Source organism: Lipophrys pholis, assembly GCF_963383615.2.
Source record: "Lipophrys pholis genome assembly, chromosome: 19".
NCBI lineage: Eukaryota > Metazoa > Chordata > Actinopteri > Blenniiformes > Blenniidae > Lipophrys > Lipophrys pholis.
In genome coordinates, this window is record NC_137647.1 from 14,928,751 (window position 1) to 14,954,198 (window position 25,448).

The following is a 25,448-nucleotide window of genomic DNA, read 5'->3' on the forward strand; positions in this document are numbered from 1 at the left end:
AAAAGGTTTAAAAAAGATATCACTGGAAAATCAAACAATATTGAGATTGTTCAAGATAATTACAATTCCTTCAGTTGGAAATCTTTTTCAACCAATGAATTGTCCAATAATGAATCATTCGATTTTTCCACCTCAGCTTCCAGGCTGTTCCAGTGAAGATCGAGACGTAAAAGAATTAAATTACAAAATATCAGGTTGGCATGTTAAAACTAGCAACATTATAATCCAAACACAATTAAAAACGTAGTTCTATAAGTACCTGCGTGGCGATGCGAGGTGAATCTGACTCTGTTATATTGATGATGTCATGTCGTCCGTTGTTGACGCTACCAAGGTCCAAGCTGCACATGAAACTGCACAAACAGCAACAGTATGCCGGGTTTCTCATTTAGGATTTATGTACAATTCAATCTAATGCCTGTTTTAATTTGAGTTTTTCAGAAGGATAATTAAAGTGTATTAAAGTGAGCCACGCTGTCTGGGAGTCTTTCTGTTCAATTTGCATGATCTCTCTGTGCAAAACAAAGAAAAATCATTCTCAACTTGGAAAGCAGACATACAAGGGTAGAGATTAAACAAAGTCTCCGGTGGTCCAATAGATTTGCTTTGGAAGGGTAATTACATCTGTCCTGGTTGACAATATACCAATTCGACAAAACCCTGTTAACGAATTTCAATTTTACATTTTGTCTTCCCTGCCAACAAGAAACAATAACACAATCCTCTGAGTTGTTACATCACAACATTATTCAATCAGCTTATTAACTGCAAAATAGGGGCAACTTCTCTTTCACTCGATGGCACCGAAACACAGCAGTGATGTGTGAAGAACAAAAAGAGGCGATGAAAGCCCAAACAAACTGGGATTTCCGATAGGGATAATTAATTCCCTAATGAACCGATCAACTCCATTCATCAAAGCAGTTAGCGGTGACAAGGAAGACTAAGAGCTCTCTCAGTGCAGTTTCATTACACACAGCTTTGGACTGAATACTGAGGTGGAGTAAACAGTGATTACGTTTTTCTGTAATGTCAAGGTTTTGGGTTTGTATGTAGCTTTTGGTTACTGATACTGGCAGCTTAAACACATAAGTCACTTTAATTGGGAACGTTCTAATTTTGTTTCTTTACTTTGTTTTTGGACTGTGGGAGGAAGCCGGAGTACCCGGAGAAATCACACGGACAAACAGGGAGAACGTGCAAACCCCAAATCACTAACCATGGTTGTGCCCCTTTGCATGCTCTAACGCTCTAAAATCACTCCTCCTATTGTGATGTTTTCTTCAATAATCAAGCCAAAGACATCGCTAAATGCAATTCGGTGCTGTTTGTTTGTTAGTGATCCACCCTCGAACCACATGAGTGTCATTATGGTGATTACTGTACATTCAGAGTGGCATCATTGTAATCAGTAGAAAGCCGACTGGATGTCATTCCTTTCTGTCGTTGCTGCGTTGAGGCGTTTGCTCAGCTTTGCAGTGCATCCATATCAAAAACACATTAAAGGCTAAGGAGCTTGTTTGCCACGCGCCACAAATGTTCGTTAATCTTCAGGAGTACATGCTGATGATGCCAATCAGAGTGATATAGAAATTACAACACAGTCGTGACGCATACGTCAGGATGGTATTTCCCTGAGACACCACTGATGTTATCCAACTATGTGAACATAGCCTGAGCTCATACCACACATATATATGCGTGATGATCAATTTGTTTATATTAGTAGTTAAGTTTTAAAAACAGGGTTTGCCTTTTTACTGTGATTTCAGATTTTTCTAAACACATCTAAGGTATTTTTGGTCTCCATATTGTGCAGATCTGCAAAAAAGGTTTAACTTCCACTTGTAATCTTTAACCTCTCCTTAATGGTTGGTTGCCTTTAAGAGTGAGATAATCCCTCAAAATCGTTTTACAACACACCTTTGAAATTTTAGTTTTTGTTTCCAGTATACCCAAATGATTTATTCTCCAGTATATTGTCATCATTTGGATCTATTTTCCATCCCAAACATCCATTCATCCCTCTTCTCTATGCTTCATCATGTTCAGGTTCACATGGCGAAGGCAGCAGACACCCTGAACAGGTCATCTGTCCATCACAGCGCAAAGACAGAGACATGCAAACACACACATATTCACACTTAGGAGCAACCTACATGCATGTGCTTGGCAACATTTACAGTTTCACAGCAACAGGTTAAACTTATTGTCCCGTATTGCTCAAACAAAGCATCTGATATGCATGTTAGAGTTAAAGTGTCGGGTGTTTGTACAACAAACACAGCTTGCGGTCTACCGTCTTAAATGGGGATTTGTGTGTATGTGCTTGTGTGTTCGTGAGTAGGTGCTAAATATGAAGAGGCTGCATTCGTTTTCGTCTTGAGATCCGACTCCGCAGGCAGATCTCTGATATCTGAGAAGTTTCAACTCCGCAAGACTCTTCTATAGTATACAATTTACTTTTTCGGTCCACTCAACAAATGTGCTCACAGTTGTGTTTCTTAAAATACATTCTGAAATGATGTTGACATTACCCATTGTTTTGTGTACAGGATTCCATTTCAGCTTTCTTTTGCACAAAGTTGTGATCAACCTATATTATAAACTTGGTTTGGATATTTTAGCTGCCCACCAGGAAATGCTAATTCCAGTTCCTGGCTGATTCCACACACTGTATGCCTCCCCCAACAATGCCCATTTGCATGAATACATCTGAGATATGAAAGAAGGGAAAGGACAAAGGAGTCCTCGTTGCATGACTTCAGTGTATTTATGTAAGATGTGACTCAACTCTCTTACAATTATATGAACCATTGTAGCGGCACAGGTTTTTTTGGGGTTGTTTTTTTTTGGTGGTGGGGGGGGGGGGGGGGGGGGGGGGGGGGGGGGGGGGTTCTAAAGCCTTTTTTATATAACTAAATGATTCTTGAGTTTTGTTGGTTTCATAACTTTTGGAGGAATGTGTCAGTCTTATGGTTGTCTGCATGAATTCGTTCTCCTTCTCTGGCTTTTGTTAAGTAAAATCTCAGCTTGAACCAAGAGGCAAGAATATCCTGAAAGAGTTTCACCAAAAACGCTTAAAATAGAGAATAAATAAAATATAAACATATGGATTCGTGGAAAAAGGAGCAGGATAATCTCAGACTGAACTGGCAATTAAAATGTATTGTCCATATCAGATCATGTCCGCTACAGTTTCTACTGCTGATCATCTGCCAGTAAAAGGTACAATCCTCTGCTGCCCTCTAGACCAATAGGAGGTATTGCAAACATATCAAACAATCAATTCTCTCTCTCTCTCTCTCTCTCTCTCTCTCTCTCTCTCTCTCTCTCTCTCTCTCTCTCCTGTCATTTACACATCAGCACAGCAATGGATCATTATAGGTTTTGTCTTGTGTCTTCACATGGGAACAGAACATTGGGTTCCACTCTCTTAAACAGGCCCTCAAATGCAATTAACCACTCATTCAGGCAATCAATCCCAATCCACACTGACACATAACTCACACACAGGCTCTACACACTTATGCCTTTTTTTTTTCTTCTTTTTTTTGGGGGGGCGGGGGGCTCATCTGCTGTAGTTAATTGATGGAGACTCCACGGGGAGTCTTCACTATACCTGCTCCCGGACGGTACGCATTTCTTTAGGTGTTTAGACTAAACAAGCTTTAACACGTTTGACGTTTGCTCCTGGCTGTGACTATTGTTCTCTACACATGTGAACACTATCTGCAGCCATATAAGACCCAGGTAAAGGGCTTACTGAGGGTGAAACAAATCACTCCAGGTAAAACCTGAAATCATCAGACAATTCCTTGGACTGCTAACCCAACATGACCACAGTTCAACAGTTCATCAAGAGACTCTGACCCGACTTAAGCTGAAATATCAGTACAACATAGAAAGGCTTCCAATTATCCTCTGATCTGACATTCCCTCTTTGCCTCTCCTCAACAACCTGAGGCCTCCTCAGAAAGAGGGTTTAACTGAGAGCGACTTTGTCCCTTGGTATCGGACAGATCCTCCCCTCCTGGTCAACGTCAAATCTACAACACTTCAGAGGTCTTATAAATGAAACACACGCTGAGTCACATTCAACACACGGGATAGAAGATCATTACACACAGGTGAGTTAAACCATTTAGACTTATAAAATGTTGCACGGGTCGATTTCGGTTTGGAAATTAGTTTTGGTAGACAAAATGTACTTCTAATCCAAAATAATAATTTGGTCTTTATATTAAAAAATAGGAGTGCCTGATTGTTTGACCAGTCACTCGTTTTTCTATGTATTGTAGTGGTTTAAGTTTCTGCAATGAATCAAGTGTATTTGTCTTGTTAGGATTAATGTCTGTGTTAATTCTGTGTTTTCTTTCCTTTGTTTTTACCATCAGCATTTCTTCACATTCAGAAATATTTCAGATTTCAATTCATGTTTCTATGCGGCAATGATTATTCAGCAGCAAAAGTTTATGAGAAATGAGTTTAAAGCCGTCAGAGCTTAATCACGTTTAAATATTTTGCTATTTTAAACATTGTATTATACAGGGAAATCAAATCTTGTTTAATCGCGTTTTAACAATTGTGTAGTGAATTACAATATAACAATGATGCTTTCATTCATCAATATCTGCAAACATGAATGAGAACAGAAGAGGAAGGCAACAATACTGGTCCTGGTTGCATTTATTTATTTTTTCAAAAGACTGCCGTAAAATCAGTTGTATTCATTTCATTTTCAGTTCATAAGTGTGAAGACAAACACAGTTGATCAAGTCCGCCATCTCCAAGGATGAGAATCTTTTAGTTTGAAGCTTCACTCGTCCATCGGCCTGATTAGTCCCACGGGGAAGCTTAGGCCCGAAGCAGTGCCTGCAGCAGCCAGAAATGAGGAACACCAGCCACAGAGGGACCTGATGGTAGAACGGGCCACAATAAAATGTGACCGTCCCCTGGATGGAAAAGAACACTCACAGCCTCTGGCTTCAATAGTCCATTAGGGCAGGCAGCTCAGGTGAACTGTGTTCGGGAACTCTGGCGTCTTCAGATGTAAATCAGCATGACTCAGAGCGGCTGGAAATAATCTCCAGACCTGAAACAAAACCTTGACATTTAATTTCTTAAAAAAAACAAAAACAAGGAACATGGTCTTCTTGACTGAGCCAGAGGCAGTAATTCTTGGCTCAGACTCAGTGTCTATTTTTATTCCACCTTATTTATTAAGAGGATTTTTCAGGTTATCATTATCTTTGAAGAAATTATTAATATAAATATGAAAAAGTATTCAAAAAGGACAACAGCGAATCTCAGGAATACACCAAATCTTCCAAACAATCAAAAGTAACCGTCTGCATGGAGAATACAACCTTTTTCATTTTCGTGTGGGAGTCGCGCTCCTTTTATTCAGCCGTGAAAGGGTGGTGGCTCTAAAATGAGTCTCTTAAGTGAGTTAGATGTTCCCGCGTACAGGGAGTCACGTTTCCCCCAAGGAGAGTCCACACAGACACAATAACAAGATAACAGCCGGAGGAGAAGCTGTGACCACGTTTGGAACATGTTTTGACTTCATCTCTGCCGAGGATTCACGTCTCAGCAGAAGTGAAATGCATTTCTAATGAGCATTTAGGAGATGACTCAGGCTTCTTTACTCGCCAAAAGTAGATGCAATTAAATCATCTATTCTCTCCAATAAACATTTGTCTTTTTGAGTGAGTGGATGGGGTGAATTTGATTGACCCAGAGCTTCAATTAACCTTTTCTCTTCCCCTCAGACATGGACAGAAATGTCTCCTTCCTCAACATGACCTCAAGCCCGACTCAGCTGCCCCTCAACGCCACGCTATACATCAATGCCACGGAGAAACCTTTCAGTGTGTTTGAGGGCTGTGAGGGTTATGTGGAGGGCATCCTCTTTGACCTGACCATCCAGTGCATCAATGTGTTCGTGGGAATCCCGGCCAACTTGTTGGTCATAGCAGTTCTTATCCGCAATCGCAAGGAGCCCTCCACATCAGACATATTCTTAGGTTGCTTGGCCTTCATGGATACTTACTTTGGAGTTATGACCCCTATCACCTTCTGTAACCTTTACATATGGGGCAGTAAAGAGGTGTGGTCCTCCATCAAGTTCTCCTATGGTGTGAAAGATACCAGCGGTCCGCTCTTCCTCTCCTGCATCTGCCTCGATCGCTTCATGGCTGTGCTCTTGCCCATCACATTTGGACGGCTAAAACACTTCAAGTACAGGTTGTGCCTCTCACTGCTGGTCTTGTGCCTCACCTTTGCTTATTCGGCAGCCAAGACAGTAGGAGGCTTCCCCAACTTTGAGAAAGTGTTCACTGGTGAGATCCTGGCAGCATTTACTTGGATGATGCTATGCAACACGAGCATCCTGTGGGCCCTGAAGAAGTCCAGAGGTGCAGGGAAAGATGAAATGCACCCCATGAAGAAGAAAGCCTTCAAAACGGTCCTCTCCATCCTTTGTGTCATCGTGGTCAACTACCTGCCGCCTGTCGCACTGTTCCCGTTTGAAGACTACTACCCCCCAGATGCTTTTCGCTGCTATGTGCAACCAGTGGGCTTTGCCTTTGTAAACATCAGTAGCACCTCCCAGCCGCTCATCTACCTGTCTCGTCTGGAAAAGGTGCCTTTCTTCCCTGATTCATGTCTTAAGAAGTGTAACTGTGTCGCTGGGGAGAAAAGAAACAAATCCCCTCCAGCACAGAATCAGACTGCCTAGGTTTATATAGAGACTGTTATGCACAACTGAACCTTATTGAAGCTCTTTATGAAATCTTATTTGTAAAAAAAACAAAAAAAAACTATAGATTTGACTGTGAATTTGTGCTGCGTGAATCTGACTGATTTTGCTTTGAATACACCTCGCCTATATCAAGTATATTTTTCGTGAACCAGTTGAGCTGTGAAGAATATTACACTTTTTTGTATGTGTACTGTCCTTGCCATTTTAAGTCTTTCATGTGTTCTCAACCATTCTGATTGTTTTTGTATCCTCCTTTTTTTGTTTTTAATTCTGTTATCATGTTCTCCATAGCAAAAAGAATAACACCGATTCAGGAAAAAAAAAGCTTTAATATTGAGTCAACAAGTTGAATATTGGCAGATTTTATTATTATAACTTTTTCACCCTCTGTCATATAATCATATAAACTGTGCAACATGTTGTCCACTCATTGCAACGCTTAAACGTCTAAACACTTGGACGTTGGCGCCACCTTGTGTGCAAATAAAGTTAAGAAAACTATCATAATGTTGACGTTATTTATTGAATGAAATAGTTCTGTATCTGTATGCAGTTTAATAACAATCTTTACTACTTTCACTCAGCAGGTTGTTTTTGAAAAAGGAGCAACTGGACACAATTCCATTTATGTGCCACTACTCGGTGGACAAACAGTCATACTCACATTCACAATAAGTCAATTTAAACTCATCAATTATCCTTCAACCCATGCGTTTGAACAGTGAGAGGAAAACAAAGTACCCAATGAAAACTTTGTACAGAAAGACCCGGACCAAACCGAAGAGTTTCTCTCTATAAGGAGAGAGCGCCAACCACTGTATCACTTTGTGGGCCCATGACACGTGATGGCAAAATGTATTTGTTAATGTGAGATTGATTGATCCATATTCGATTAAAATGAACATGAACTAGTCAGTTTAGCAAGAACAACCAGAATTCAGGAAAACAGCCAAGTTAAATGATTATTTTATCAGATCTTGTGTTTGGTTGATGTACTATAGTAAATATACAAAATTAAATTTACAAAGGTGAAGGAACTTGTGGAAGTAATTGTATATGCACTAAGTGTTAAATTATTATTTTTACACAAATGATTAAATCCTAACTAAATAAATAAGCTTTAACATGTTAACTGATGAGTTTTATTTGCACTGTATTATAGATTTGTTGTTTACTACATGGACAGAATCACATTTTATAGATTTTCATTCTCGTAGCAATGGCTTCCTCTACAATTAAAGAAAGATTTAACCTTGTCAACTACTGTATATTTTGACACAAGAAGAAGGAAGATAACTTCCAATGATTCCAATGAATCTGATACATTTTCTGAAAGAAAATAATAGTATAGCAGGTAAAATCACCAAAGACATCCTTGAGAATACAAGTTTTTAAGTTTTTAACCTAATTATCAGAAGGAAATGTATTCATCCAGTTAGTGCCGCAACATTGTGACAAGCACCCGCTCAGATTTGAGTTTCAATGGATGGCTGCTCTGAGTATAAAAATATGGAAGCAACGTTTCAGTGAAGGTGTGTGTAAATGCATAAATAAGCGTGTTGTCAGTGTGGTTGACGAAAGAAACCGTCCCCTTGTTGTAATCCACCTGCACTTTGACCTGTTTGGGCATCCTTGAAACTGTCAGTGTCGTGGGTGGAGAGGTCATCGCCCTGAGCTCGCCATCCCGGAAACACAGAGTCCAGAAGCCATTTTCAGGCCGAGCGGGGACCTCCACGTTCCTCCTTACAGACGAGGAGGCCACACCCAGGAGCCAGTCCAGATTGCTTCCTGTTTCCACAACCCAGTGGTGGCTTCCTGAGCCGAGGGTGGTCATGCCCACCACCTCAGCGCTCATGTGGAAGCGCTCGGGGTTGTCAGGGCAACAGGTGGGCTGCTTTGTGTAGTGGAAGGACGTGAGGTCATCAGACAGGATGAGGCAGGGGTGTGCTGTGTTTGGGTCCAAGGTTACAGGAGCTGAAGGAGACAAAACTTAGGATGTAAAGACGTCTCCGTCTAGGGTACAAACTTGATGGGTAAGATACTGCTGTGTACTCACTGTAGTCAACATGGTCGAGCATTTTCTCCCAGACTCTATACTTGAGGTTGGAGAGATGTTTGGTCACATCAATCAGTAAGCCGGACATGTTATCAGATTCAAGCCACATGCTTTCAGCTCTGTGAGAGTAATTAAAAAAAATTAAATAAAATGAAAAAATAGTCTTACCCTGAAGACATGTCACAACCATTGCTTCAATTCAGTGAATACAATTCAAAATCTTATCAACCTACCGGTCCTGAGTGGCTTTAAAATTCTACGCAGAAAAAAAAGTTGGGGGGAAAGTGTCAAAGAGGGCAGATCTACTGCAGCTACAAAACAGTTAAGAACTCAGTGATACGAACCTTCAATAAAACCATATCCTCCTCTTTCAGCTGATCCTGTATGTCTGCAATGGTCTCAGTCAGGGATGCCACCTCAGCAGCAAGTTCCTTCATCTTATCCTTCATTCCTGCAATTTTCTCTTCTTCTTCATTCTTCACAGCTGCTAATCTGGCTGACTCCTCCTGGTAGAGGACTTGGTGGAGCTGCTCAAACTGACTCTTGATCATTTTCTGTGTTCGCAGTGCTTGGCTCTAAGGAAAGAGTTGTTGGTCAGACACTTTAACTCACAGCAAATGGGATATTTCTCCTGCTGGTTACCTTGATGTACTTGAACATGTTAGTGGAGGTACTGTGAATCCTACTAAGGTCGTCCAGTTTATCTTGCAAGCTCTTGAGAGAAAGTGCGAGTTCATCCTAAAAATAAAGTAAGACTCAGTCAGGAGGAGACTGTTAAATGCAGTGTTTTGAATTTGGATGTTTCAGGCCTGGCTTTAACTCAACAGGAGCAGGTCACAGTCAGGAACAACTTGAAGAGCAGCATTCTCACTTTAGGTGTTTCCACAAATGCCAGTTGCTGATAATCTAGGTGACACACTGTGATGTCTGTTGTCTTACCTTGCAATCCAGCAGGGCCTCTTCGAGAGGTGAACAATCATGGGTTTTGTGCAGTTTGGAAGACTGACACACCACACAGATGGGCACTTTGTCAACCAAACAGAAGAGCTTTAGCTTTTCCCCATGTAAGCTGCAGCTCGTGTCATCCTCTACTTCCACTGAACTCAATCTCTTGACATGCAGAAGAGTCTCGCAGACATTTTTCAGAGCTAGATTAGAAGGAGGATTGGACTTGGAGGGTTTCTTCCTACAAACCGGACACTCTCGCAAGCCTGTGTCCCAGCAGTTTTTGAGACAGTTCCTGCAGAAGCTGTGGCTGCATGACAGCAGAACGGGGTCTGAAAAGATGTCACAGCAGATTGGGCATGTGAGATCCTCCTCTGGGAAAGACATGCTCGTCGTCTTGCTGCGTACAGATTAGATCCTTCATTAAAAACAAATAAATCTCAAAAACGCATCCATCCTAAAGCTTAAGTCCATAATAGGTCCTCTGTATGAATAACAACGCCGAGAAAACCTCTTCTTTTGAAAGCCTTGCAGTACACTAACACATCTATTGTTCTTGACATAAAGAAGCAAATGCGCTTGGATTTCCTGTGCATGGGTTTTGTGGGAGTAACTCAAATCATGCAATAGAGTCACACTAAAAAAAAAACCAACTGGTGTACAACACAGCTGGGAAGCAGGAAATAAAATCCTATTGGCTCGTTGTTGGAGAACTGGTTGGTTACTTGCTGCAAGTCTGGAATGTAATCATTCAGGATACAAAGGGGAATGTTTCAGTGTTGACATCCGAGTTAGCCACCCAGCACTGCGCATGCAATCTACTTAGTGAGTATATTGCAATAAATCAGATTTAACCCCCCCGCCGCCCCAAAAAAGGTTAAAAAAAATATAGCAGCAAAAAATGTTGTCCAACCCCCTTTTGCACTCACAGTCAGGCTTCTGCTCTTTGACAGGCGAGTCATGACACCAACTGTCTAAACAATGTTTGAACACCCAAATAGTTTGTAGCCAATAAGGTTTCCTTATAACGAGGTCACCTATCACAGTTCATTGTGCTGATGTCACTGGTGTTAATGTGCTAAATACAAAATACATATTGATATCTGTGTTTTTAGACGACTACACATTTGTATCTCTGAAAGAAGTCTGCAATTCCAGACAGGCAGAATAACAAAATATGTGGTGTCCAAAAATAGATTAAACACAGAGAGCAGTCAGTTTGAAAGTCTACTTCTGACAAGTCTTGTTTGATGTCAGATGCTATTCTAAGTAAAAGGCTTTTGGAGTAATAGCATTTTAAATTCAGGAGAATTTGGAGAAATGCAGCAAAGTGCATGGCTTTTCAACACAATAAAGGGGATAATACCATTTCTGAGTGGGTTTTCTGTTCTAGTAGCTGCAAAATGGTCACTGATGAACTTAATGCCAAAAAAACACACTTTAATATTACCTTGAAACAATACATTGCAATTGTCTTGATATCTTGTCTTGTTGAAATGTCTTTCCAGAATCACCAATACTCAATTGTGTAATATATTGTAAACATTGCATTCTTTATCCACAGCCGAAGACAGATGTATTGTAACAGCAATTGAGAATGTTTTAAGCTCCCTTGACTTATCATCAACCTATCCTGTGAGTTACAGGTCTTGTACACAAAGAAAGATCACTAAAGGTTGCAACTCCAGACAGTTAACGTCTCATTTCTCTCACAAGTGGTTTTAAGGTCTCCGTTCCACGAGACTCACCAGTGCACAAGAACCTGATGTTTCAGGAAGTATCCCACACGTACTTTCTACAGACATCCTGTTCAGCAAAGATGTAAAAATCCCCTTACACACACACAAACATAGAGGCCCGACGAGGACAACATGTACCCAGACTCACAGGATTAAACTGGTTCCCAGCCCATGCATGTGATATACATGAAGATTGACAACCCCGGATCAAGTAAACAATTTGCAAGAATATAAATGTGACCGAGCCCATTCTCCAGGGCTCTTCTGGTCTCAATCTGCAAGATGTTGACAGTTACTGTCCTTGGCCAAATTTGAATCATGAATGCATCCTAGCGAGACAATAAAACAGCAGCTGGGACCAAAAAGCATCTCCTGGGATTATTTTCCCCATCAACTCTGAACACAAAAACGCCAGCAATTCTCCATTATGAATATCCGCTCTATCCGGCTGAGAGTCCCATAGTTTGAGCTGACGTGGAGAATTATCTTGATTCTCAACTTGTTGAATTAATATGTTCATATATTTCAAAACCATGAGGAATAGGGGGTCACTCGGTGCGTGGGAATAATGAGGAGCTTCCTGATGAGTGATGGAGCTCCTCGCACCCTATCCGACATGTCCACGGGTTCGGGTCCCTCCCTCTCTCCTCCTGTCTTTGGTTGCCATGGCGATGACGTCAAGTTGCACCACCGCTTCAGCCCAGTAGACGCTCTGAGAGGCGGCGCAACAAAATCCCAGCGAACACCGACTGCAGGAGCCATCGTCCTGTGCGTATCCTCCGCTCTGATTTCTCACGCCTTCTCGAACATCGCCCCACCAACTTCTTCAAAATGCGCGAAATTGTGCATTTGCAGGCCGGCCAGTGCGGAAACCAGATCGGAGCAAAGGTAGTATAGCTTTTTTTTTTGTTTTGTTCTTGCTTTGGTTAATTGCATTCCTGGAAAAGACGTGTGCAGGACTCCTTGCAGACGTGTCTCGCCGACGCCGAGAGAAACCCTGTTAATCCATCCTCCTGGAATTCTCTGGAAGAAGCTGTGCAACGTGCGTTGCATTGAAGATTGAAGTCGCAGACGTTCACGCTCCCTGCAGGGGTCATCAGGCGCTCATTTATGCAAAAAACAAAATTACGCAACGTGCAAGACAAAAAAAAGAAAAAAAAAAACTTCCATGCTGTAATTTGTATATGCATTTTTATCGAGTATTGCAAGCAATTATATAACCAGCGGGTTGTAATAGTAATAGTGATGTTATTTTCAGAGTGGGCGTAACGTCCCCTCCCCCTCCTCTTTTCTGACCTATTTTTTATTTTTACCTTTGGCTCTTCTTCAAACAGCTTCGCTGTGGAAAATGTCTTATTTCTGAGAGATTCCAACCTGAGATGTTTAGAAGTCTATCTGATCTGAGGTGCAGTTATTTGAGCTCATTTTAATTTTCATGCAACACCAAACCCCCAGCACATAGCTGATTACAGCAATCAGCTTAATGACGACTTAGATGGCATTTTCCTGTACTAGGCTGCACTTATAATCTGCATTCACTCGAATTATTCAATCAAACACAGATTTTCAATAGTCTATCTATCTATCTATCTATCTATCTATCTATCTATCTATCTATCTATCTATCTATCTATCTATCTATCTATCTATCTATCTATCTATCTATCTATCTATCTATCTATCTATCTATCTATAATCATTCTTTGCTTAGCTCTGTTAGATCTTCATAAATCTTCTCTCCCTCCGTCTCCTACTTTTCTTCCTCAGTTCTGGGAGGTGATCAGCGATGAGCACGGCATTGATCCCACCGGTACTTACCATGGAGACAGCGATCTGCAGCTCGACAGGATCAGCGTCTACTACAATGAGGCCTCAGGTAGGCAGCAGATTCAGCTGGAGCACACTGCACGCCTCCTCGAACATGTCCTCCTCTCCCGCCCACCCAGCCCTGCACAGAATGATTTTAATAAACATGCCTGCTTCCTGTCAAATGCATTTTGTCTCTATGGGTTTATAACGAATAACACTGTGCGTCCACTTCGCCTGCTTTTAGGTGGGAAGTATGTGCCCCGTGCTATTTTGGTGGATCTGGAGCCGGGTACCATGGATTCGGTCAGGTCTGGTCCCTTCGGGCAAATCTTCAGACCTGACAACTTTGTCTTTGGTGAGCTTTTATTTGAGTTCATTTCTGTGACACCTAAAGATTTGAAAAGCTATTGAAATTGATGTGATAAAAAGCTGGGAACATAAATTTGTGCAGCCATTTAAAACTCAACGAGTGTATTTAAATGAAAAAACTCAAAAACACTATTTTGTTCTCACTACAGGCCAGAGTGGAGCAGGAAACAACTGGGCCAAAGGTCATTACACTGAGGGAGCTGAGCTGGTAGACTCCGTTCTTGATGTGGTGAGGAAAGAGGCGGAGAGCTGCGACTGCCTGCAAGGATTCCAGCTCACTCACTCCCTTGGCGGAGGCACAGGGTCGGGTATGGGCACCCTGCTCATCAGCAAGATCCGCGAGGAGTACCCTGACCGCATCATGAACACCTTCAGCGTGGTGCCTTCTCCCAAAGTGTCTGACACTGTGGTGGAGCCCTACAACGCCACCCTCTCCGTCCACCAGCTGGTTGAGAACACAGATGAAACCTACTGCATTGACAATGAAGCTCTCTATGATATCTGCTTCCGCACTCTCAAACTCACCACCCCCACCTACGGAGACCTCAACCATTTGGTGTCCGCCACCATGAGCGGAGTGACCACCTGTCTTCGCTTCCCTGGCCAGCTCAACGCCGACCTCCGTAAACTGGCTGTCAACATGGTGCCCTTCCCCCGTCTGCACTTCTTCATGCCAGGGTTCGCCCCTCTGACCAGCCGCGGCAGCCAGCAGTACCGTGCCCTGTCCGTGCCGGAGCTCACGCAGCAGATGTTCGATGCCAAGAACATGATGGCCGCCTGCGACCCACGTCACGGCCGCTACCTCACCGTGGCTGCTGTCTTCAGGGGCCGCATGTCCATGAAGGAGGTGGATGAGCAAATGTTGAATGTGCAGAACAAGAACAGCAGCTACTTCGTTGAATGGATCCCCAACAATGTGAAGACCGCCGTCTGTGACATCCCACCGCGTGGCCTCAAGATGGCGGCCACTTTCATCGGTAACAGCACAGCCATCCAGGAGCTGTTCAAGCGCATCTCCGAGCAGTTCACCGCCATGTTCCGCCGTAAGGCCTTCCTCCACTGGTACACGGGCGAGGGCATGGATGAGATGGAGTTCACCGAGGCCGAGAGCAACATGAACGACCTGGTGTCTGAGTACCAGCAGTACCAGGACGCCACCGCCGAGGAGGGCGAGTTCGAGGAAGAGGGAGAGGAAGAAGTCGCCTAAATCCTCAGCCAGCTTGGCGAATATCATTTCACCTCTTTTAGCTCCACCCATTACATCCCCCTCCATCACGAATTGAATAGTCCGCCACACTCTGAACAACCGTCGCCATCTAGATCACTGTTGCTCTAGTGTTAGACGTTGATGTTAACTGGTGCTAGTGACGTTTTTGGTTCAATGGTTTTTGTACGTTGTGAATGCACTGAATCTTTGGTATCCTTACATCAGCCCTTTCATCGCCTTGCAAAAATTCAAAAGCAAGTGATTTTAACTGTGAAGCCTTGAAATTGGAGAAGTATTAAAATCTCATTTTTGAAGGCCACCTCGATGCTTCTGAGTTTTTATTGACTCCTTTTATATTAATTTCCATTACTTTTCAGGACCAAACGGCTCAAATGCATAAGAGTAATCCTACATCAAGCTGATGAGAGTATCCATTATGAAAATGGGAATATCCATCCATCCTCTATACCTGATTCTGCTAATTCTGATAAAGCATGAACATGTTACCAGTGTGTTGCAGGACAACTACATACACACTTATGACTAATGGCAGTTGAGAATAAACAATTATCCAAGAATTTTCCTCTGGGACTAATAAGGCATCTCTATTCTATTTTTATTCTATTCTATATAGAATGTAGGAGGAAGCTGGAACACTCGGAACAGGTACTCCCACATAATAAAGTGAATATTGTTCATATAAGTAACAAAAAAGGCAAACTTAACACAAATGTGAATAATCAACAAAAAGCAGAGCGCAAACCCTTCATGGTCGCCTTCAGCAGAGTGTTTGGTTTTAGACGCCGCAATCTCTGACTCACATAATAAAAATCTAAATCAAGCAGTCTTGAGCAAAAAAGCTACAAATACTGCATGACTGTAGTATTTTCCAGTTAAATGGGTAGTCAGGACACAAGCGTTGCTGTCACGAGAACAAGTTCAGGACAGTCTATCATGAGCACTTTATCTTCTGGAAACTAATCCTTTGATAAGAGAAGCAATATTTTGAGCTTTTTCAAACATAAAACCAAAGACCAGCACTTCCCATGTTTATAAAAGCTTCAGCGAATTGGTGGGTTTAATCAGTTTGTTTAACTGTTGGCTGTACTACGTGTCGACAGATAAGAACGTTCTCTTCAGGACTCTTGAGTCAGTGATGAGCAGCAAAATACGGCCACACACATTCAGAGACCGTGCAGTGTAAAATGGCTAGTGTTGGACCATCCTGTAAATCTGTTTGGGTGTGGAGTTTGCATGTTCTCCGCGTGCGTCCATGGGTTTTATCGCAGTACACTGGTTTCCTCACACAATTCAACAACATGCAATTGAGGCTAAATGGACTGAGTAAATCAAATTCACCCAAAAAATATTTACACCAATTCAGTGAAAAGGTATAGCTTTTGGCTGTGACAGAAAAGTAGAGTACCTTTAAAAAAAAAAAACATGTATGTCCAGGGAGAAAAAACAAAAAGAATCGCTTGCCTGGAGTCAAACCAGGGATATTTTCCGTGAGGCAAGAGGGCTAATGATAACCAGGTATTTTTCAACCACATTTTTCCATTTCTTTCATATATCCCATTATCCAGCTTGCATAGAGTAAACAATCCATTTCTTCAGGAGCTATAAATAAAATAACCCACATACACAACATGTATCACAGTAGGAGGTATTTTTGACCTTCTTCGAATCTTTCAGCTTTTTCGCAAGCCTATAAGTTAAATTACACAAATATCTTATAAACATTTTATTTATTTGAAAAAAGCATAAATAAACATGCTGTGAAACTGTAAAACGTGTGCTTGATCAACAATAATTTGCATGATGTGATGAAACGTTTAGAAAGATTGAGTTGAAAGTACTGTGATTACTCAGATAATATGTAAACAATTCCTTATTTTTGTTTAGTATTAAGTGTAATATTGCTTTTTTTTTCACATAGAAGGTTTCATAAAATTTACACCATCGTCTGTCGTGAGATACGATGTTGGATTTAATCCATGTAAAGTATAAAACAGCATCCATCCGTTCTGTGTTCTTTTAAAATGCAGTGGACTGAAAAAGTTTAAATATTTGGTTTGAGGTATTAGATCAGGTTTTTCAAGTGAAATTGTGATTTCATAATAGACCAAATCAAATCAAATACAAATGCTTTCTATATTAAGGCAAATGACGAAGAAGGTATTTCTATAAAATACTGCTGCCTCTGTCTCACCTGTGCAGAATCAACATTGAAACCACTAAAGCATTAATGGAGTCACTTTTCCACGGAGTACGGTGCAGGAACAGTTGAGTGCTTGTTTAAAGTGGAGCGGTGCGTTTATGCACAATGTTGGAGAGTTCCAGAAATCACTCTCTGTCCTTTTGTCTTCAGTGGACTGCTCGAAAGGTTCAAACCCATTCAGGTATACAGCCACGATTGCAGCCAGTGTCCTTCACAATGTTTCGTCCCTCAAATCTCAAATGAGTCTTTCCTCCTTTGGTAATTTAAGTGCGTCTGGTGCGGCCACGCTGCACACGCCGGACTGCTCCTCGGCGCTGGGTCTGTACGTCCCTTCAGTCTGCCTCTTCTTTTTCACCACACAGAACAGCCACACGAGCACCGCGGCGACGATGGCCAGAACGCCCAGCGTGACCGTCGGGGCCACGATCGCTGCAATGTTGGGACCCTGAAAGTTATGAACAATAAGAAAGGTACCAATGAATAGCAATGCTGGATATTTAACATTTCATTCTGCTTCTGATTAAAGTGTTTGTCTCACTGTGGTATTAGTAGATCTGATGTCCCTTTCAAGAACAGTGGAGTTTCCTGTCAAAAGATGAACAAAAAAAACTAACAAACATCAGGAACACTTAAAATGACTAATTGGCCAAAATAATATTTAAGAAATTAGACAAAGACAAAGTAATACCATTGTTGTGATTCAAACAGTGTTTAACAAGTGTAACAGTCACAGGCTGTATGTAAAAAGATCATCATATACATTTACTGTAACTATCAATGTCAGTACATGTCAGTAAACTGCTGCTAATTACCTGAGAATATACCTAAAACAAATATAATATGAATATGAATATAACAGAAAAGTTTATACACTTAAATTTAAGCAGTCCAGATTTCATGGATCATAGTTTTTTTTTGGATGCACAAACTGAAATATATATAATATTCAAGATAATTTCACTTCAATACAATATCTGATAAGTCCTGGGGTCCATATTCAATACAATAAGATTATTCTTTAATCCTAAAATAATTTTATTTAATACAACAAAAGTTGTAAATAACCAATGTTTTTACAGTTATTTTTAACAACACCTGTATTTATTGGATTTTTAACTTAAATTTACTCCATACAATACTTTATTTCACTCTCAATGCATGACAATTGGCAGCACTGCTTCAATAAAAATTTGAAATATACATTTTCTTGATTGCTGTAGATTGTCTGCTGATCAAATAGTATTGATCACAGGGAATAAAGGGATAGATTTTTCCCAGCCCTCATTTTCCGCTTCATCCATGACCAGCCACGTGATTACTCAGTTACTTTGTGAAACTACACTGTAACTAGTTGGGAGAACACAGGAGGAGGAGGAGGAGGAGGAGGAGGAGGAGGAGGAGGAGAAGCTTAGGAATGCAGAGAGTACTGAAGCTTTACAATCAGCTGAGTTAGACAACTCTCTTTCTTAAAATGTGGGGGAAAATTACCAAACATCTATTGTGGTTTATTTGTCCGCGATCGACTCTAAAATATTAAAGCTTCTGAGAAAGTTGAATTGGAAATACTGAAAAAGACTATCGTATCCTTTTCTGAGTCAATCATTCACTTGGGCAAACAGTAAACTTTGCAAGGACAAAAGTGCAACTTGATAACAACAAGCAGAGGGTCACGCGTGCGGGCAGCCATGGCAACAACAGAAAGCAGGAGAATTTAATACTTAAGAACTGATGGTACGTTAAAGACCGAAATAAACAGATACAGTCATTTCCAAATAGTTTTCTAATGTTCTTACAAAACCCTGACAAGTCCATACATATTCCAGGGTGGGTTTTTTTTGTGAGCCTGTCTTAATTTTTCTCGGTGTTAATCAGTGTGTGTTTGTTTGTGTCTGTCTGTCTGTGTACGTACATGTGTGGTCAGAGAGGACAGCTCATTTGTATGGGAGTGTTGCGAATGGCGTCTCACTCACCCCACACAGGATTACTGCTCAGTATCAGCAGGAAAACACTCCCGGCCACCGCACCAGGTGAGGCCGGCACATCCGGACACGCCGCCATCTCTGGCCCTCATTCACCGGCCCCACTGAGGGGAGACTGCGACCATCAGCTTGGGTCCATTTCAGCGGGAGGCAGTGAGGATTTATTCCCCTCCCTGAACAGCTGAAGACACACAATATTATCAGTGATGAGGAGGAGGCAAAACATCATTTTGGAGCTCACTTTGTCACTCTTGAAGGCCACTTTAATGTGAGGGTGAGTCAGGCAGCTGAGACCACAACTACTGAGTCACACTGAGCCTGATGTTGAATCACCAATAAACCTGCTCACTGCGCAGGAAAATAATAACACATTAATAGACCTGGGGTGCACTTATAGTCTACAGTTCCAATTCATACAGGACAACATTTCTATAGGTTATTTCTCATAAACTTACATGCTTTTGACCTGGCTTGCTTTCAGATGCAGATCGCAGCAAAAGGAGGAAACATCCAGCAGGTTGATTCCTCACGAATAAATGACTTCCGCCTCACCTTGGCAAACATCAAACACAGATCTGATTACAGGTGACATCGCAAGTCACAAAAAGGGGTTAATCCTGAGAGTCTACTTCAGTGGATCTTTTGGTTCTCGGCTCCATCCTGAGCTGCACTAGACACTTGATGTTTTAATGTGGAGCGGTTTCTTTCGTCTCGCCTTCAGATCGCCATTGGTCACGTGTGTCAGTGTCGCGTTACAATACCTGAGCACAGTTATCTACCTGCAGAGAACAGATCCTCCTTTGTACAGAAGAAAGGCGCACTTTACTCGAGCTCCTTTTTTCTTTTTCTTTTTTCCCCCCTCATTCTTCAAATAAAGATCTTAAGCTTAATCAATATTAGACACCTAAAAAAAAACTTTTACTCACAGTTGTTTAGTGTGAACTCTCCTGAAGTGATGAAGCCCTTGACTGATCTTGTTGAGAGTAGTCCATATGTTTGTCCGAGTTGCTCCAGCCTGCACAGGTCCAGTGTTGCACTGTTCTTCTCCCTGTCCAGCTCCGATCTGCTCTGCTCTTACCTAGCAACCTGTCTGATGGTGAAGGGGGCATGAAACAGCGCCTCCACCAGGTTTCATGTTTTGCCATCATGAGAAAGGATATCAACATTCCTGAGATATTTTAAGAATGAATTCGGAGGCCAGCTGGTCCAGTGGGTTCTAATCCTCACCTAATCTCCCTTTCTCAGACCCAGGGCAAAGAAAATGTAGGCAGCCACAAGACTTGTCTCAGATTTTTTTTTTTTTTAAGTGGACAGTGTGGCACTGAGGCGTTTCTAATAAGTGAAGCGCATGCTATGGAAAATTACTCACATTCAGCAGGTCCCATGCCACTCAGGTCATGTAACATTAGAAAACAATCATTTCTTCTGTGATTTACAGTGTTTTTGTCCAACAGAGCAGACAGACCACATTCACAGCTCCAGCTATGACATAGCTGTTCATTACTATATACCATCCGTTAACCATTTTCGGCTAAAAACAAACAAACAACAAACAAACAAACAAACAAACAAACAAACAAACAAACAAACAAACAAACAAACAAAACTGAAGAAAGCCCACAAACAAGTTCCAATTCCCATTTTTGTTGGATTACTGTATTTTGTAGGTCTTTCATCTTTGTCAGCCACTGCTGATTATGCCTCATGATGCAGTTTAATCAGATCTGATGATGAAGACTTTTGGATGGAACAAACTCAAACTTTGAGCAACTCCGGTACCTTTTGTTTCGAAAGTAGTCTGTTAATAAAAACACTCATGATTGCTGTGCATTGTGGGATGCAATCAAAGTATTTTTGTGGATTAATAACAAATGTCTAATGTTTACCAATTTCATCTATCTATACGCTACAAACATATACATTAATTAACAGTAAACAAGACCTTCTAGACACATTTCACAACTTTTTACTCGTATTATCAGACATTCACTCCTCCCCAGCAAGGAACTCAGAAATACTTTCATTTACCACTTTGTCGTTACCACCGAGCATCAACTTTTCATCAAATTTGGATTACGTTCCTCTTTGGACCTTTTTAGGCTAAATTATTCAATTATCTCCTGTCCAAATAGTAGCCCACTGATTCTAAGTTGATATGTTGTGTGGTTGAAGGACTGCTTTTTAAAACGTCTTTTGGGGGTTTTTCAGATCTTTTTTTTTTATATATGTTTTATTACGGTAATGTTTATTGATAGGGCTTCTTTCCTTTCCTCTCTTTTATTTCTCAGTCGTCTCGTTTTGATATGAAGCCTCTAGAGGTCAGTAAAGGCACTTCGCTTTCTCCTCCAAGCGCTCGCGCTCTGTTATGACCGTGCGGCTTGCCATAGCTGCGGGGACACCCGGGTAGGGCATTCAAAGCGGCGGGAGAGCTTCAACACAACCTCAAATTTATCCCATCTTTCCCTTACCGATCTTTAATTTAGCGGCTACTGTGATATTTAACAGACGAAGAAAACGCTTATTGGGTCAAACCACCGCCGCGTGTCTCGTAGTAACACGTTGATGTTGTGTTGCATTTGAAGTATTCCCGGGAAATTCTGGCGTGAGCGTTTGTGCTTTTTTTTTGTTTTTTTTATTAGCTCTGTTTTAGCGCTTTAGCAGCAATGGCGAAGGTACAGGTGCTAAATGTGGCAGTCCTGGACAACCCGAGTCCTTTCAGAAACCCCTTCCAGTTTGAGATAACCTTCGAGTGTATGGAGGATCTCCCTGAAGGTTGGTACCGTCGAACAATCACCGATATTAACTCACTCTGTAACGGCTATTAGCATTAGCAGCACCTGCAAGCTACAGCCGCAAGTCTGGAATAAAAAATTAAAAAACACTTCCAGCTAAGATATACTGAAATGTTAAAGTAATGCAAGTGAGCGCATGTTTACTGAGGATGTTGTACGGCGTTCTTATAATGTCGTTCAAAGAAATGAAGACGGCTGGTGTAATTTAGAGCAAACTAAAACAAACAATGTTATTATCATCCGCCGGGATGAGGCAGTTTCTTACTTTTTTTTTTTTTAACGTCTCTTTACTTAGAATGAATCAATGGAATGCCCTTTAAAGCAGTGTGTCAAACTCACGTTAGTCTCATTTTGAGTGGATAACACTGTTAAAATAGTACAATAATATCCTCTAAATTCAAACTTTAAGAGATTTTATATTTGTTTGGTTTTGCAGAATATACGTGATGAAAATGTTTTTAGTTTCACAAAACCAAACAATTACGACCGAGGACGACTACAACATTAAAAAACAATTTTAAAGTTTTTTTCCTGGTGCAAAATACAATGAAACGTCCAACTAACTTCTATCCAACAGTTGTTTTTTTATGTATGTTTTTACAAACTCACATTGACAGCGTGGCTTTGAGAAACAAGATGGCTAGTTTTCATGCTGATATCCACTACTCCTTGTAAACTTGTTAACAAATCATTGTGTCCTTTGAAATATTTACTCTGTTAGATTTTTTTTTTCCTGGGCCGAATTTAGGCCAACAGGCCTTATGTTTGACACCCCTCACTCGAAACCTCGAAAAGCGAGAGTTGTCAGTACATTGGTGAACAAAAAAATTATTTCACATCGATATGTACAGTTAAACCATGATTAAGACATTGTTCATCTTAATAAAAATTGGTATTAACTAATAATTTTACAGTTAGCCACCTGCGATTAGATTTAATTAGCTCTTCAGAAAAGCCTCATTCATTATGGATGCAAATCATTACAAAGTACGTCTGCACGTGAAACCAGATACGGAACAATTGTCTTATCTCATCAGCCAGCAGCTAAATGAATTTGTTGCAAATTTGTTTTTGTTTAGTTTTTTTTTTAATGAAGCTAAACATGTGTTTCTCCTTGCTGCTTTCAGACCTGGAATGGAAAATCATCTATGTGGGCTCAGCGGAGAGTGAAGAGTATGATCAATGCCTTGACTCCGTCCTGGTGGGCCCGGTACCTGCTGGGAGACATATGTTTGTGTTTCAGGTGTGTTTGCTTGCTGACAACTGACAGAAGCTTATATTGATAACCGGTTTCAGATCAAAACTGAAATTTATCTGGAAATTTGTAGCAAAGATAACACCTTGATTAACCTCATTATGTTGGTGTTTAACAATTTATGCAGCAGTAAATGCAGTTCTTTTATTTTGTATTGTTTCTGGTTTTTCTTCTGACAGGCTGATGCTCCAAACACCGGGCTGATTCCTGAAAGTGATGCTGTCGGTGTCACTGTAGTGCTTATTACCTGCACATACCGTAACCAAGAGTTCATTCGGATTGGTTACTATGTGAACAATGAGTACACAGACCCTGAGCTTCGAGAAAATCCTCCAATCAAGCCAGACTACACGCAGGTCAGACACGGCTGCCTCTTCATTACACTTTGAAAAGCAACATTGCTGTAGTTGTATACCACTGGGGAAATGCTGTCAATACTTTTGGGGATTTGAAGGGATATGGGCCATGCGCAGCAGGGAGATATAATTTTATTGCCAATGTAATGACTTTGTTTTAAAAGTGATGTGAAAAGTTTCAGGGCATTCAGCGTCCATTAAAAATCTTCTGAACATTAAGGTGGGTCTTTACAATGCTTCACCTGCAGTTACTGGCTGTAGGCATCACGTTTTTCCTGGTGTTGGTTTACTTATGTCAAACATTGACGTTTGTGACAAGGTTGCAGGTCACGTTTCTATCTGATTTTAAGAAGCTGAACTGTGCTTTGCATTTATTTTAATTTATTTTTATCTTCTGCAATGTTATGGTTAGTTAGAGGTTAGTTGCTGTTTAAAACAAATTGAGAACATCTTGAAATACCACCATGCTCCAATATTAACTTTCTGCAAATGGAAGTTTTTTAATTTTCTTGCAAACTATGTTGTGGTTGTCTCATCATCACATATCCTCAGTAATCTTAATTTGTTGGGCAAGATGGGCCTTTTTTAGCAGTGCCGGTCACCCCGGTGGTAACTGCAGTAAGACGTCTCTGTGAGCTTTGCTCTGATGTCAAAGGATTTTGATTGTGGGTGTTACATTTTTGAGGCGCCTGACATTTGGAATGAGACCTTTCACTCACAGGTGCAAAAAATATTCAAACAAGGCATTACGTTGGTCTGAGCTGCAAATTTGTAGTTTGATTTAGGTTTATACATAGTTCATATATTTGTTCATGAGTAACAAGAATGACTTCTTTTTTTTCAATACAGCGGGATTCTGGTGCTGAAGGTTTTTTTCTAAGGTGTTAAATAATTATCCAGGCATTTTAAGTTTTTCTTGATGTGCTTTAATTTGATTAAATTTACTAAATATGTTTCAGTTCCACTTATATGACACATAAACCTGCAAAAATGATGCAATTATCTTTAAAATTTCAGACTTTCTTAATGCTATAATGGAATCTAATACCTAGTGAAGGTGTTTCAGCCTGACTGCAAAGAAAAGCACTATATATATATATATATATATATATATATATATATATATATATATATATATATATATGTTTTTGTTTTTTCTCTTTTCAGCTGCAGAGGAATATTCTTGCATCAAATCCACGTGTTACCAGATTTCATATAAACTGGGATGGCTCTTCAGAGAGAATGGAAGACTCTGAAAATGTGGATCCCTCTTCAAACTCCATGCTCCCCCCATCCTGTCTCCCAGGCAAGGCCCCACCTCTGGGGATGCTTCCAGATAACTCCATGGACTGCTTATAGAAATCTCCTAAGCCCGAAAAAGGTGTCTATTTACAACACAAGATCCTATAGTTGAGCAATGCCTATGGACATTCTGGTGTGGATAAATGGATGTACAGAGATCCTGGCCTTATTGCTGTTCCTAGTTTTCTCTAACTTATCAAAAGCTAAACTCTCACCTTGGGCTTCAGGAGCAGTCGTTGCCGTGAAGATTGTGAACATCTTACTGGAATGATCATTTACAGACGGACAGGTTCTCCACATGGTTTTCACAGCAGTATTAAATTGTGGAATAGAAACTGCAGCTATGAAAATACTCAGTTGAAATTGAACCACAAAGAACTGTTTAGTGATTTTTTTTTTCTTCTTTTTGTTGTACCCTTTTAAGAAGATTCCACCACTGAAGCAATAGGCAAACAATGCAATATGTTGTACAGATTTTTGATATTCTGCCTTCATATTTTTTGCGTTACAAATGCACTTAAACATTTTCCAACTTAGATTGTGGAGATTTGTATGGGCTATATCACGTTCATGTTTTCTTTCATGCATTTTTATGTTCCCAATAAAAAAAACAATGTATTTGTTGTGTAACTGAGTAACGTTTCTGAATTTT

At 40.8% G+C, this 25,448-nt stretch overlaps 5 protein-coding genes across 6 annotated transcripts; 3 read left to right on the forward strand and 2 right to left on the reverse strand.

The window, feature by feature from the left end:
- Window positions 1–5,776: 5,776 nt before the first annotated feature.
- LOC308124324 (G-protein coupled receptor 183-like) lies at window positions 5,777–6,742 on the forward strand (the record flags this gene model as incomplete). The annotated part of the gene is made up of 1 exon (XM_080487243.1): window positions 5,777–6,742. The coding sequence occupies one exon, from the start codon at window positions 5,777–5,779 to the stop codon at window positions 6,740–6,742; it is 966 nt and encodes a 321-aa protein (XP_080343369.1).
- A 335-nt stretch (window positions 6,743–7,077) lies between these two features.
- LOC308124688 (zinc-binding protein A33) lies at window positions 7,078–10,378 on the reverse strand. The gene is made up of 6 exons (XM_080487881.1): window positions 9,762–10,378; window positions 9,465–9,560; window positions 9,167–9,397; window positions 9,056–9,078; window positions 8,823–8,941; window positions 7,078–8,740 (listed from the first exon to the last, which is right to left on the reverse strand). The coding sequence occupies exons 1-6, from the start codon at window positions 10,152–10,154 to the stop codon at window positions 8,202–8,204; spliced, it is 1,401 nt and encodes a 466-aa protein (XP_080344007.1). The 5' UTR covers window positions 10,155–10,378; the 3' UTR covers window positions 7,078–8,201.
- Window positions 10,379–12,221: 1,843 nt separating this feature from the next.
- On the forward strand, window positions 12,222–15,216 carry tubb4bl (tubulin, beta 4B class IVb-like). Its single transcript, XM_080488274.1, has 4 exons — window positions 12,222–12,394; window positions 13,274–13,382; window positions 13,560–13,670; window positions 13,834–15,216. The coding sequence occupies exons 1-4, from the start codon at window positions 12,338–12,340 to the stop codon at window positions 14,889–14,891; spliced, it is 1,335 nt and encodes a 444-aa protein (XP_080344400.1). The 5' UTR covers window positions 12,222–12,337; the 3' UTR covers window positions 14,892–15,216.
- Window positions 15,217–15,924: 708 nt separating this feature from the next.
- On the reverse strand, window positions 15,925–20,189 carry crb3a (crumbs homolog 3a). 2 transcript variants are annotated; one of them, XM_080487150.1, is made up of 5 exons: window positions 20,018–20,189; window positions 19,547–19,643; window positions 19,083–19,272; window positions 17,651–17,697; window positions 15,958–17,557 (listed from the first exon to the last, which is right to left on the reverse strand). In XM_080487150.1, the coding sequence occupies exons 3-5, from the start codon at window positions 19,168–19,170 to the stop codon at window positions 17,348–17,350; spliced, it is 345 nt and encodes a 114-aa protein (XP_080343276.1). In that variant the 5' UTR covers window positions 19,171–19,272; window positions 19,547–19,643; window positions 20,018–20,189; the 3' UTR covers window positions 15,958–17,347. The 2 variants fall into 2 exon arrangements, with proteins under 2 accessions (XP_080343277.1, XP_080343276.1); XM_080487151.1 differs by lacking the exon at window positions 19,547–19,643 and having other exon boundaries at window positions 15,925–17,557; window positions 20,018–20,183.
- A 1,293-nt stretch (window positions 20,190–21,482) lies between these two features.
- Window positions 21,483–25,431, forward strand: asf1ba (anti-silencing function 1Ba histone chaperone). Its single transcript, XM_080488859.1, has 4 exons — window positions 21,483–21,863; window positions 23,011–23,126; window positions 23,318–23,494; window positions 24,662–25,431. The coding sequence occupies exons 1-4, from the start codon at window positions 21,755–21,757 to the stop codon at window positions 24,851–24,853; spliced, it is 594 nt and encodes a 197-aa protein (XP_080344985.1). The 5' UTR covers window positions 21,483–21,754; the 3' UTR covers window positions 24,854–25,431.
- Window positions 25,432–25,448: the final 17 nt, after the last annotated feature.

Excerpts from the sequence above, each read along its gene's own strand:
- asf1ba (XM_080488859.1), top strand. The coding sequence starts at position 21,755 with ATGGCGAAGGTACAGGTGCTAAATGTGGCAGTCCTGGACAACCCGAGT. Across the intron at positions 23,127-23,317 it reads GACATATGTTTGTGTTTCAG|GCTGATGCTCCAAACACCGG; the intron begins GTGTGTTTGCTT and ends TTCTTCTGACAG. Across the intron at positions 23,495-24,661 it reads TCAAGCCAGACTACACGCAG|CTGCAGAGGAATATTCTTGC; the intron begins GTCAGACACGGC and ends TTCTCTTTTCAG.
- crb3a (XM_080487151.1), bottom strand. The coding sequence starts at position 19,170 with ATGGCGGCGTGTCCGGATGTGCCGGCCTCACCTGGTGCGGTGGCCGGG. Across the intron at positions 17,698-19,082 it reads GAGCAGTAATCCTGTGTGGG|GAAACTCCACTGTTCTTGAA; the intron begins GTGAGTGAGACG and ends ATCTTTTGACAG. Across the intron at positions 17,558-17,650 it reads TCAGATCTACTAATACCACA|GGTCCCAACATTGCAGCGAT; the intron begins GTGAGACAAACA and ends CATAACTTTCAG.
- tubb4bl (XM_080488274.1), top strand. The coding sequence starts at position 12,338 with ATGCGCGAAATTGTGCATTTGCAGGCCGGCCAGTGCGGAAACCAGATC. Across the intron at positions 12,395-13,273 it reads GAAACCAGATCGGAGCAAAG|TTCTGGGAGGTGATCAGCGA; the intron begins GTAGTATAGCTT and ends TTTCTTCCTCAG. Across the intron at positions 13,671-13,833 it reads ACCTGACAACTTTGTCTTTG|GCCAGAGTGGAGCAGGAAAC; the intron begins GTGAGCTTTTAT and ends TTCTCACTACAG.
- LOC308124688 (XM_080487881.1), bottom strand. The coding sequence starts at position 10,154 with ATGTCTTTCCCAGAGGAGGATCTCACATGCCCAATCTGCTGTGACATC. Across the intron at positions 9,398-9,464 it reads ACATGTTCAAGTACATCAAG|AGCCAAGCACTGCGAACACA; the intron begins GTAACCAGCAGG and ends CTCTTTCCTTAG. Across the intron at positions 8,942-9,055 it reads TTTAAAGCCACTCAGGACCG|AGCTGAAAGCATGTGGCTTG; the intron begins GTAGGTTGATAA and ends TTACTCTCACAG.